Source organism: Propithecus coquereli, unplaced genomic scaffold (genome assembly GCF_000956105.1).
Source record: "Propithecus coquereli isolate 6110/MARCELLA unplaced genomic scaffold, Pcoq_1.0 Scaffold26, whole genome shotgun sequence".
Lineage (NCBI taxonomy): Eukaryota > Metazoa > Chordata > Mammalia > Primates > Indriidae > Propithecus > Propithecus coquereli.
The window spans coordinates 5154367-5167571 of NW_012148174.1; the positions used below are offsets into that span (position 1 = coordinate 5154367).

Sequence of the window (13205 nt, forward strand, 5' to 3'; positions counted from 1 at the left end):
CTAAGAGCTATCCTTGATTAAATTTACGCCTCCTTTCCGTGGACCCACTAAAGTGTTGAGATGGTCACCATCTTCCAGGTCATTTAACATGGCTCATTGGTTAGCTATTGCTATGAGGTAGCTGGCCGTGGCACCTATTTTAATCTCTTTTGCCTCCATTTTTGCTAAATCTATTATTTTAGATTTACTAAGATACTAATATTCTTTAATGTACGAATTTTCCATCGGAAACTTTTCACCCGGGAGTCACAACCAGTATGTCATTGTCTCCAGTGTTTGTTCCCCCCGTGTTTATCCCTAGGATTAAGTCAGGTTAACCTCTTTGGTTTCATTACATCCAAATGTCAAGTTCCTGATACCTGGCGAGTGAAAGGCTGGCCCCGAGGTGGTACCCTCACTCTCTGCTGTTCACTAATCTTTTCTTCCTTGCTTTTCGCTTCCAGCAGACCTACTCCAACGAAGTCCATTGTGTGGAAGAGATTCTGAAGGTGAGTTCATTGTTTCTGTTTCTCACCTGAAGGAATACTTAAGCACGCAGACATCCATCCATTGACTTTCACTTTCAAGAACAGTTGCCATTCCCAAACCTCTTTAAACGGTTTTTCCCCCTCGTACCCCCAACAGCAAAATAAACCAGCATAATAACGAAGGCGGGGGGGGGGGGGGGGGGGGGGGGGGGGGGGGCGGGGAGTCTTAGGACATAATCGAATTGTCTAACAGATTTTATTAATTAAATTGAAGTCTGCAGACTGCAAGGCATTTGAACCAGAGTTTTATGGCACCTGCAGTTTTTCTTGTTGTCCATAAAGACCCAGGAGAATTGCTCACTTCCCAGGGAGCAAAGCCTGCATCGATGCGGCACCACTGGTTACATAGCGCTTGATTCATACCTCCTGGTGTTTCGAAGGTGATGCCCACCGCGTATGGCCTCTCTTTCCATGAGACCATGAAGCTTTAGAGGAATTAAAAAAAAATTAGTGGGAGTAAATGGGCCTCTTTGGACCTAATCCTAGAGGGTTATTTTTTGCTTTTGCTTATTGAGACTGTGCCGTGAACATTTGTGGTTCTTCTACAAATATATCATAGGCTGGGTTGCCCATTTGTTCAGTTTTTGTTGTGTAAGGATGACAAATTCCTTCTAGAATTCAGTTCCAGGAAAAAACTATAAATTCTCCTCATGAACCGGCATGCTTGCTGTCAGAGAAGAATTAGATAAATTATCATGTTTCCCATTTTGGCTGTAATTTCTAGGAAATCTAGAGCTTAATTTTAATGCTCAGATACAGTAATACCTGAGGGTTTTATGTATTTCTTATACTTCCTATTTGGCTTTTAATTTATTTGCTTTAGGTCAATTTTTAATGATATTCTTGCTGTCATTTATTATAAGATTTCTGATTTTATTTTTTTAATTAGGAGAGATATATACGACACGTGTGCCTAGTAATTTGAACCCCTACTGCTCATGTTTTCCCTCGAAATATGCATCTACCCAATTTTTTCTTTAAACAAGGTTTCATTGTAAAATATTAAGTGATGGTTGTGCCAGAACCAGTAATTCAGTGTATTGATTACCTCCTCACTTGTGCAATTTTTGACAAAAGTAGTATCTAGGCTGGGAGCTGCGGCTCATACCTGTAATCCTAGCATTTTGGAGGCTGAGGTGGGAGGATTGTATGAGGCCAGCAGTTCAAGACTAACCTGAGCAACATAGTGAGACCCCATCTCTACAAAAATAGAAAAAATGAGTTAGGTGTGTCCCGCCTACTCAGGAGGCTGAGGCAGTAGGATTGCTTGAGCTCCCAGGAGTTTGAGGTTTTAGTGAGCTGTGATCATGCCACTGAGCTCTAGCCAAGCAAAGGAGTTGAGACCCTGTCTCAAGAAAAAGAAAAAAAAAAAAAAACTGTCTAACCAGATGTTCGGAAAACAGATTCATCATTTTTGTTTTACAATCCTTTGTCCTGTCTTTTGTAGTTTAGGGCTTTCTTAGAAAGAAATATCTCTAAAAAAACCATACTTTTAAGTGCTAAGAGTGAGAAATTTTTGTCAACTAGCAAGTAAGGTGAATAATTAATAGTAAGTAAGTTACCTCGATCAAGTTTTCCTATCCTTTTCCTTGTCTATTTCTGAAGTTCTTTGGTATGGTGAGCCATAAAAGTAAGAAATGACTTAATTATAAAATGTGGTCTTAGGATTTTCTCTGAGATTGTAATTTATTCTGTAGTTATTTCAAACGTAAATGCAACATTGTAGATTTGTCTTATGAATATGTCAAATGCTTCTCTTAGATTTTGATACAAAGACATGTCACATCCTTTATTTAGGAATGATGATATTTTAACATTAGGCAAGCAGTTTTAATTTAATGAACCCCCTCCATCCTCCCCTCTCACCCAATATCACTTTAATGAGTTCTTGCTTTACCTAGAAATGCTTTTGCATAAGTGGTTAATGCAAACAAAGGATGGATATTTTCATTTGGAAATCACAAACCGGGAAAGCGAATGGAAGTATGTTTAAGAGTGAAGAGGCCACAGGCTTTTTCACAGTGGAAACTGAGTCTGTTCCCTTCTCTGGTATGTTCTTCCTGGGCTTTGGTTTCCTCGTTGGTAAAATGAAGGCCCTGGGCTAGTGGATCATGTCCAGGGTCCCTTCCAGCTCTCGCTCTCTGAGGCTGAACCAGATAATCGCCTCTGCCTTGTGGTTCCCGTTCTTATCTTGTACCAGCAATTTATTAAGATTGCCAGGAATCCAAGCACAAATCTTTCTGATGGGCGATAAGGGTAGTAAATAGTTTCCTAACAGAGAAAATCAAGCGTAGAAGATACTGTTTGGTTCTCTGGGGGCAGTATTTAAGGTGGAAGTGTCTTAGTGAAGGGGAGGTAGTAGCCCGTAGCTGCCACAGGCTGGTGGGGTAAGGAGACGGCAGGCAGCCGTTGCTGGCAGCCAGGAAATGGTTACGTACTAGGGTCCAGAAAGGGCAACGCGCCCTCAGTGGGCGGATGGAAACACCTCGGGTTTTCTCCTTCAGTGGCACCGTCTCTTGGGGCATTAATGTAGTACCAGCAGACACCACCTCAGTGCAGCATTTCCGTGCTGCTAGTACGGCGGGTGGTGGCACTATTATTTGTATGTTTGTTCGTTCATTTATTCAACAAATATTCATTAAGCCTCCAGATACTTTTCTAGGCACTGGGTTGTCATAGTGAAGAAGACAGAGTCTTTGCTGTCACGGAGGGGATTATGGGGAAGATAATTGTATGGTGTCGGTATTGATGGATTCTGTGAATGATGGAACAGCCCGGTGAACAGAGGACTAAGAGGGAAGAGTGGGTGGAAAATCTTGAGGTGGGAACAAATTGGTGTGTTAGAGGAAGAGCTAGAACTAGACAGTGTGTCCAGAGCAAAATGAGCCTGGAAGGACAGGACTGGGGCAAGTGCCAAGGGACCCGGCTCTTTGGTAAGTCCTTGTTAGCGCAGGGAGCAAAATCATGGCCTTGTGAGTCCTTCTGGGCAACCTCCTCTCCTTAGTAATGGCCCCAATTCTCCTGTGGCCTAAGTCCCTCCAGTAAGCTAGGCATTTAGGGAAGTATATAAATTCTTTCAGACTACCAGGGAACCACTTAGGGTCTGAAAGAATTTATGTACTTTCCAACTGCCCAGCTTAATAGCCGGGGCAGCCTTAGACACTGGAGCACAATGGAGGTTGTTTGGGAATAATCGGTGACTAAAAGTCGTAGCTACCATTGAGATTCTAAAGAAATGGTTGGAAAACATAAGGGTGATGCTTTCAAAGACCTTCTCAATTAATTATTATGTTTTTGTAGCATTATAATGGTTCTGTACCTTAAGGCATTGTCAAATGAATAAAACAGCAGGGAGCTCACTTTGCAGTATTGAATTCTTATAAAACTAGACTTTTAATTAAAAGTTGTAATGCTTTTAATTTATTAAGTGCCTTTTGTGCACCATGCATTCAAGCATTCAACATAACCTACTCTTACAACACTTGGAAAAGTAAGTGGTCTTAGTCCACCTTGTAGAAGTGGGGCTCGGTTCAGACAACCTGAAGGGTCAGTTAGGATTGCAGTCTGGGTCTGTTGGTTCAGAGCCGTAACTCTCTCCAGTGTATTTTAGCACGGAACTCCTAGTGTGTCCTGCAGAAAGCAGAAAGCAGACAAAGACATGATTTCACTTCTAACAAAAATTACTCAAGAGAACCAGCATCAGTTACGTTGCTTGTCACCGTGCAGGGTCCCTCATGTCTGTCCTGGGGCCATATTGACCCATATAGTGGCAGAGGAGAAAGGCGAGGGGGTGGGGTGCGGACACGTGCTCAGAGGTTGGAATGGAAGTGCTTGCTGGAGCGCCATCTCCAGGTGTCGTGCGGATCAGGTGGCGTTTCTGCAGAAGTAGGGAGGTCAGCCGGTGCTCGTGAGGATACTGATGTCTTACACAGGCGAGGTGATGCCGTGTTTTCTGGGGGCACCGGCTGGGCTGGTGGAGACTTGCCCGTGGATTGTTGAGCCGGTTTGCTGGGCAGGTCTCACAAATGTGGGAAGCGACTTTCTCTCTTTGAGAAGACGAAGGAGCCCATAACCTGTGCCCCGCTCAGGCTTCGGCTTCCTGGACGACTTTGACATTTTGACTTTAGTTTTCTCAGCTGTCGAATGTTGAGAGGTTGGACCTAATGGTCCCCAGTGCCAAAAAGTGTGCACGAGCGCGTGTGTATTTGCGATTCAACATATCTTTTATCTGACTCTGCTCCCCATAAGTTATTTATTTTTTTTAGCAAAGCAAAATAAAATTCATGAATGTACTTAAAAGAATTCATGTCAAGATAAATACATTACTTTGTAAGTTTTAGAAATCTTGCCTTCACCTAAGAAAATAGTGAAAATTAAACTTCTCTTAATAGGAAAGAAAGGTAATTTTTTAAGACCCTCTCCTCCAGAAGTTCTTATGTGCTAATAGAGTATATCAGGGAAGGGTCAAATCCATTAAAACTCTCCCAAGTGGAACAAGTGGCCTGAATTACTTGTTTGCTTAAGTCAAACAGGAAAGTTCTTCTTCCTTTGAACTGAAATAATTCCAGGAAATCAAATAAAGAAGCTGAGGGAGCAAGAAAGCACTGAGCAGGGACGGCTTTTCCAGCCCAGCCTGTCGCCTGCAGTCTCCACGGCCACGAGCCCCTGGCAGTGCCGATGGCAGCTTCCGTGCTTGATAATATTAGGGTGTTAAATTCGTTCACCTCTACACTCTGTTTTTTCTTCTCCAAACCGATTTTTGTTTTCCAGTTTTGTAAGTTAGAGGTCTTCAGTATTTGAACATAGCCCATTAAAGTAGGAATTTTTAAAAAAACAAATGAAATAACTTTTAAGGTCACACTTTTCATTTACCATCAATCCACACTACGTTAAATTCAAAAAGTTAAGTAACAATGAATGTTCTATTTATAATTTACTTTTTCTTCCCCTCCCAAATCTCTTTCCAGGAAATGACCCATTCATGGCCTCCTCCTTTGACAGCAATACATACGCCTAGCACAGCCGAGCCATCCAAATTTCCTTTCCCCACGAAGGTAATTCATTAAAAGTGTAGCAGGCACCGAATCCGCCGTAGTAAAAAGTCGGAGGGATTGCCGTGAGCCAGGTTGATAACGTATTACTTTTCAAATTTGAAATCTTTAGAGGTCAGGTTAGTGAGGGTCCTTACTTTAGAGATGGGAAAGCAGAGGTACAGAGAAATATCTGGTTCCCGGTTCAGAATTTAGGTCTTTACGTATACATACATACGTACATGTCTCACACTTCCTGGATTTCCTCAAAGTTTAATATGAAGAGCTGCCCTAAAGCAGGTTTAGTAACAAGCGAATGAACTGCTCACTTGTGTGTTTTCATTGTAGTATTTGCAAACAATGTATTAAAACACTGTGATTTCCCCTTTTTGGGGGGTTTGTACTTGTGGATACCCTTCAGAATGTAGAAGTAGCACCTTCACATCTGTACTCTGTTCAGCCTGGTATGAATGCACATTGCTTAATATATATATCAAAAAGTATTTGTACTTATTACTTTCTAAGGTACTGTTTTCACAAGAACATGTATCTATAGAAACCCAAATTTTCCATAAGTTAGATATTTTGCCTATTTTCTAATCATAGTCTTTTTAAAAAGGTGATTCATGATTACTGGTTTTAAAGCATTAAACCCTAAAAATATTTTTGCTCAACACCAAAGGAAAAATCAACTCCAGGAAAGAACAGAAGTAATAAAAGCTGTTTTATGTCAAAAAAAAAAAACTAGATTAATTAATGTTTGCAACCTATGCATCAAAAAAATGAGACTGAATATGGAGGAATGGAGAGCTGTAGGGGTCATGGGAAGGTTAGTTATAGGATCCGTGTGGCGGGTGCTGGGATATTCTCTGCACTATTTCCATTTTTCTATGTATTTGAAAGTCTCATAAGATGATCCTTTCAATATTAAAAGCTCTACTGTTTTGTCCTTAGATTTATAGATTATGTATTTTAATAACTAAATATTTTTTATTTTCTTTCTAGGATTCTCAGCACATCAGTTCTGCAACCCAAAACCAAAGTAAGTAAATATCTCTTTATTGCATTGGAAAACAAAGTGTCATTTTTTTTACTATGAAAAAATGAGAACTCAGAGGAAAACAGAAGAAAGCTAACTGGATCCAGTTTTTCCCCTCAACAATAACCCCTCAGATCAGTAAATTCTTTGTGTCCCAACAACGTGCAGGGCATGCTGAGCCTCACAAAAATGACTAGGATATTTGCAATCATTTATTTCATCAAAATATGGACGGAGGAATAAGACACGTGAGGCAGGATGTGATCGCCAGAGTTGTGCAGAGCCGGTCTTCAGAGGAGGGGGAGGTCACAAGCAGGGTGCGTGATGTGTGTGCGTGTTGGGAGGGGAGAGCTCGGAGATAGTCCATAGAGGTGATTTTTCCTGCAAATCTGCCCGCCATATTCTTTTCCCTCACGTATATATTTTTTTCTTGATTATGTTATTTAAATTGCAAGGCTGTGACATGAGGAAAAAATGGGAAAAGCAAGAAACAGAGTATTCTTCCTCTAGAATAGGAGTGGACAGACCACAGCCCGAGAATCAAGTCTGCCCTGCAGCTAGTTTTTGTAAACTTTTATTGAGGCATAGTGGTGCCTATTTGTTTATCTGGCCTTTATAAAAAATGCTTGCTATTCCCTGCTCTAGAGATACTGAATAATATCTTGCAAAGAACCATAACTAAATGTTCCTGAAACACAGAGAAATAAACCTGACTATATTGCCACAGTACTGTAGAAGCAGCAAGGTAGAATTAACTGACTGTTAGGGGAGATTGGGAATCTTTTTTCTCAATATCTTGGCAGCCAGTCCAAGGATAGGTGACTGGTGTAGGGGCACCGTCTGCAGGTGGAACTCCTGCCTGGCTGTGGGTAGGGTTGCTGTGCGCCCCTTTTCCTCTCGCGTCCCCCTCCTCCATCTGCCGGGGCTGCCAGTCGTGCAGATCGTACGCCTGCCACTGGGTTGCCGTGACTTGCATGACTGCTGCCTCATGATTGAAAACGAACCTTTAATCCATTCAGCTGTTTGAGTTCCCCCCTTTAGCAAGATGAGCTGGGAAGCACTGTCTGGGCCAGGGATGGGTCACCTTCTTGCCCTGGGAAGCAGTGTGGGCTGGTTCCTCATCACTGTCGCGAGCAGGTGCCGGGCCCTGGCGGGTCTCCTGTGGGTTGTGGCTCAGCAGCTACTTACCCCGGGGTCTTCTATGCTCCTGCCACTTTGTCTCGGTGTCCAGGGAACCTTGTTTATCTTTGTGAGGGTGTGGCCTTCGCACGTTCTCTTATTCCTCACCCCCAACTAGAGGGGTCTAGTTGGATGCTGGATAAAGAGAGGGGGTGGGGTATGGGTGGGTATAGTTTTCAGTGAAAAGTAGAGTACGACACACAGTTCTCAAAGTGTGCCCAGCAAGAGAGCTCTGATGTCTTCAACACTGACCTTGCAGAATTGGTGCGTAGGTTTTGGAGTCTGTGGAGAGGACAAGCGTAGGGACTTCACTTGGATGCCCCACTGGTTATGTCCACATTTGCAAAAGGGGGCTGTCGAAGGGTAACTGGAACCTGTGGAACTTAGAGCCAGTCACGATGGTCGTGGGGCAGTCCCTGTGAATGGTCAAAAGAGTGACTTTTGCCCCTCTAATTTGTAGTTTTGGTCTTAGCTTCCTAGGCAGAAGGGGAGGCAATTTGACAGTATCATATAACATCACTTCTCAGCCTTTTGGCTAAGATCAAATGAAAATATCGTATAAGAGCTGCTGCCACCATGAGGATACAGCGATTAATTGCAAATAAGCCAGGATCTCCACATGACGTTTGTGGGAAACACCACTCACCCCTGCCGGAAAGGTGCCCGTATTTCCTTTCCGCGTCCAGGTCTGTTTCAGGTTCCTGTTACTTCACGTCTAGACACACACAGCCGCCCCCCAACTGGTGTGTTGCCTCCGCACTAAAAATTTCCTGCCGCCTCTGGGTTATCCCAGGTAGCACCACCCGGTTACTCTCTGAGGTCCCACTGTGTCATGTCCCTGTTTAGGTCATCGATGGTGTCTCATTGCTCATCAGTGGCGTCATAACTTCCTGTCTCGGCATTCAGAGTCCTCTAAAATCTGCCTTCCGTCTGTCTTGCGGGGCTGTGCACCCAGCTTTCCGCTCTCCAAACCTGGGGCCACTGCGCCTTTACTCACACCTTCCCTTCTGCCTGAAGGCCTTCCCCTCCTCCCCCACCTTCCTCTCCTCCCCCACCTCCCCCTCTTTCCTGCCAGCAGCCATTCTGCCAGAATCTCTCCAATCCTTTGTTCTTTCTCTAATTTGCCTCTTTGGTCATTACCAACAGAATGACCATCCTCTGGATGCCCAGGACAGTTAATTTATGCGATTGATTTGTGCACTTAATCTCACATCGCCTAGGATTGCAGATGTTTGTGGGCCAGTTTCGTGTCCACTGGCCAACCGTAAACTCACGGAGGACGGGACCAAATGCCTTAAACATATTGGCGTCTGCGGGCAGCCTGCAGACAGCTGTGGAGTGGATGAGTTGGGGGGTGGGGGAGGGCCTCAGCCAGGAAGAGAGGCCGCGACAAGGGAGTGATAGCAAATCAGTGATCGCACCAAAGTGGAGGGGTGAGAGTAGCCCCGTCATTGTGCTTCCTTAAGTCTCCTCAGCCGTCCTCAAAGAAAAGTCTCCCAGCAACTAGGAAAGTTACCGGCAATGACGTAGCGCTGCCACAAGCAGTGCTTTCCACAGTGGGTTTCGGTCTGTTAAGAGTTTCTGGACTCTGAGCAAGCGTTCCCTCTAGAAGGGACATGCATGTTATAATGGTGAGATGATGCCAAGTGCAGTGTATTTAGCACTCTGGTTGACAGAATTTACGCTAAGTGGAGGGAGGGGCAAAAAAAGAACTTATAACTAAAGATCTTAAAAATACGTCACTGAGCTGCTCTGATAATGTTTCCCTTCCCCACAGAACAATATGATACAGCTTCCAAAACCCACCCCAATTCTCAGCAAGGAACATCGTAAGTACACTGGTTTTATTTATTTAAAGTTTATAGTTTGACATTGTAATTTCCCGTGTAAATTCATTGCTTTGATTTTTTTTTCCTGCTTTCAAGTAATAATAATCATAAAATACTGTTGCATTGTAAAGGGAAGAAATGACCCACATCAATGTTTGTATTCTGTTCTCCTGTCAAAGGTTTATACACTGTAGGAGAGTTTGCTAAGACGTTTTAGGAAACGAAAGATTTTTGAGCCATTATTTACGTATTAACTGTGGAAAATAAAAAGGTTTGGCTTTTAAAATTTGTCTTAAATAGCTTTAGCTTTTGGAAACAAGTTTTGGGGGATGTGCACAATTTAAGATTTTCTGCCATTTTTTGGCCTTATTTTACTAATAAGGAGCTATTCCTTGTTAAGGCCAAGTAAGTCCAGATATGTTTTGGGTTTCTGGAATGTTTTGAACTGCATGTGGAAGATTTTTATTTTTTTATTTTTTTTATTTTTATTTTTTGAGACAGAGTCTCACTGTGCTGTCCGGGCTAGAGGGCCGTGGCGTCATCCTAGCTCACAGCAACCTCACACTCCTGGGCTCAAGCGATCCTCCTGCCTCAGCCTCCCGAGCAGCTGGGACTACAGGCATGCGCCACCATGCCCAGCTAATTTTTTCTATGTATTTTTAGTTGTCTGATTAATTTCTTTCTATTTTTAGTAGAGACGGGGTCTCACTCTTGCTCAGGCTGGTCTCGAACTCCTGAGCTCAAACAATCCGCCCACCTCGGCCTCCCAGAGAGCTAGGATTACGGGCGCGAGCCACCGCGCCCGGCCAGAAGATTTTTAAATCAGCATTTTAACTCACTTTGTCATTTCTTGATAATATCGAACTATTATTTGACTTTGTCCAGCTAGAGGTGGTTATCAGGGACTAAGTGAGGCCTTTCTCTTCCTCAGTGTCTGATCAGTCGCGGACACTCCGAGTTGCTGGTCTCGGGGTTTCAGGTGGTTCCGGAGCTCAGGCTGCAGCCTTCCTCTATTTTTAGACAGCGTTTGTTCCGTGTACGTTGGAAGGCAGGGATTGCTGTGGATTATTTTAAAAACTGTGTAGCTGAGCTGAAGAGGTTATTTTCTCTGCTCGCCGTGACTGAACGTGGGGCCGGGTTATATCACCATTTCCCAAGTGCCAGACCCTGGATGCCATTTGCTTTCATTTCGCCATAGCAAAACGAGGGGAAAAGAACAATATCATGGGTTTTTTTTTTTTTAAAGATAAGTTTATTATAGTTTGAAGGATGGGGTTTTTTTGCATGCGGTAAGAATGTATTTTATATGTGGTCCTGGTACATGGGGAGTTTTGGTGGTTTTTAATGTCCTTTGCTAGGAAAAAGATAACCCGTGTTGATTATCCCTCCTGTTTTCTTTTTTTACGTTTTTCTTGTTGGGAATTTTACTGGCCCCTAAATTCTGGGGATCTGGAATCACTGGCTTAGATTGCATTTAAGGAAGGATGAGGTTTGTTAAACCAGTTGGTGGCCAGTAGGGAAGAGAGGCCACAGATCAAGGACCCAGGACCGTAAGAATCTGTGGCAGCTTGGAAGGTCCTACGCCGGGTCCTGCTTTGTCATGCACGGTTGGTAGCCAGGCCCTGTTGACCGTAAAAGGCCCTGGCCATTGTCTTTAGGGCAGCCAGGAAGGGGGAACTGAAGCTGGGAGATCGGGCATCTCTTGGCTGTGACAGCAGAGGGAGGAGCTCTCCACAGAGCAGGGCGGGTGGAGCAGCTGCGCCAGAGGACAGTGGCAGCTGTGTCCCTGGCCTGTGGCTAAAGGAAGGCAGGCAGTTGGGTCCGACCTGCAACCAAGCAGCAGCCTCAGACCAAGCAGGCAAAAGTCCCTCCCCTCCTGCTCCAGTGCCCGTCAGCTCTCAGCCTGTTAGGGACGTAGACCGTTCCTCTTATGGCTCTGCTCGTCAGTGACAATAGCGACTTAAGCCGCTGAAATCAGAGATGCCTCAAAGTTGCTAACAAGTACACTTATATCGTGTGACACGTAGTGTTTTCTTTATGAAGACTATTAATTTGCTACGTGTAAAATTATCCGGGAAGGAATATTTGCAGTGATTTCAGTAGATTGTTTTGGGAAGGGGCGCACGCAGGCCCTTCGGAGGCAAGGTGGGGAGGGCAGGGCAGCACAGGACAGGGTGACGTTGAGGCTGGGCAGACAGCGAGGCTTGGCCGGACTCAGTGGCGTGTGGGGGTGGGGTCGGTGCTATTGGTAAGGGCCAGAATGAAATGTACCTCTGGGAAAAAGGAGCCACTTTTATGAACTTACTTTTAATGGAGATTGGATGAAAGTGGCGTCCGGGATAATCTGTAGAGTGCCGTCATCGTTCAGATGCAGCGTGGCAGATCGCTCAGTGCGCGCGAGTTAGTCGGGTCTCGCGGCAGCGTCCCGGTGCTTTGATGCGCAGTTGAGCTATGCGAGTGGCACAGTGCTGGGGAGATGGTCCGACGTACTCTGAATGTCAGAAAATTGTTACAGGGTCATTTATACTTTGGCTTAAAAAAATCAATCTAGGTCTTAATGCTTTTTCTTTCAGAGTTACTAGTACCTGGGAATCCCTGGAAAAGTGGAGTAGGTCATACGAAAGGGGCGTAGCAGCAAACAATAAGCCTGTCAGTGGTCTGTGAGCTCTCACGTGTCTAGACTGGGATGAGGGGCAGCACGGTGGTAGAGGGCTTGCGTGTGAAAGGAACGGATGCTAAATCCATTACTTTTAATGTAGTTCTCTGTGGTTTGTGCTCTAGTTACTTCTCAAATAATGAATTCCTTCTGCAAGGCTCTGCAGGTAACTGATTAGCTAGCGTGTTAGTGCAGTTTGCTCCCAGCTTTAGGAGAGGTTGTGTGTGTTTAAGGGCTCTTGGCGTTGGAATCCTCTTCCCTTTCCAAGGCTTGGATCCGTGGAGTTCTCAGGGCAAAGTACAAAGTATTTCCTTTTCTCTAGTTACTGTGTCCTTTACTGCGTGTCAGCCTCTCAGAAGGGATAATGTGTTCATGCACCAGAAACTATGAAACAGTTTCTATTATTATTGTAGCTAGCTAACTTTTCTCTCCCCCATCCCCAAATCGCTGGGTTTTTACAAGAAGGTGCCCTCCTTTTTCTTGTTGTCATCTCTGAAATCAACACGTACCTCATCAGCACATACTTAGAATGAGAGAAATCAGCCATTGGTAGCAATTTGACATTTTCATCACTTATGTGGAAAGTTTCTTTTGAAATGAGGGAGGTCTGTGATGGGGACTGTCCCTAGAGTTGGACAAGAAGGAATAGTGCAAAGTTAATGCAGGCCGGGTGAGTCTGACACCTGTTCACATGAACCTGAGTTTTCAACTTTTGGTGAACACATTAGTGGTTTTTAAATATCTTGGTAAAGAACTAAGGAAGACCTGTCAGTTTATTGTAATATAAAATCATCACATGAGCACAAAAGTTGTGTCGCCTGAAGTGCCATAGAATTAAGTCCGAAGACAGTTTACTTCTGCCAGTTAATTTAAATCATATTTAGCCTAAGGAAATTAATTTTTTCTCTTGTTTTTAAATGTTAGCTTATACTATTTGAAGGTGTT

The 13205-nt window shown here is 44.0% G+C and overlaps 1 protein-coding gene across 5 annotated transcripts in view; it reads left to right on the forward strand.

Moving 5' to 3' along the window:
* The window catches only part of AFF1 (AF4/FMR2 family, member 1), a 117875-nt gene that overhangs the window by 69279 nt on the left and 35391 nt on the right, over positions 1–13205 (forward strand). For 3 of the 5 annotated variants that reach the window (XM_012647228.1, XM_012647225.1, XM_012647227.1), the window contains exons 4-7: positions 444–488; positions 5495–5581; positions 6563–6599; positions 9553–9604. In XM_012647228.1, coding sequence (XP_012502682.1) covers positions 444–488; positions 5495–5581; positions 6563–6599; positions 9553–9604 — 221 coding nt within the window. The remainder of the gene's footprint in view (positions 1–443; positions 489–5494; positions 5582–6562; positions 6600–9552; positions 9605–13205) is intronic. The other 2 variants (XM_012647226.1, XM_012647229.1) reach the window with 2 other exon arrangements.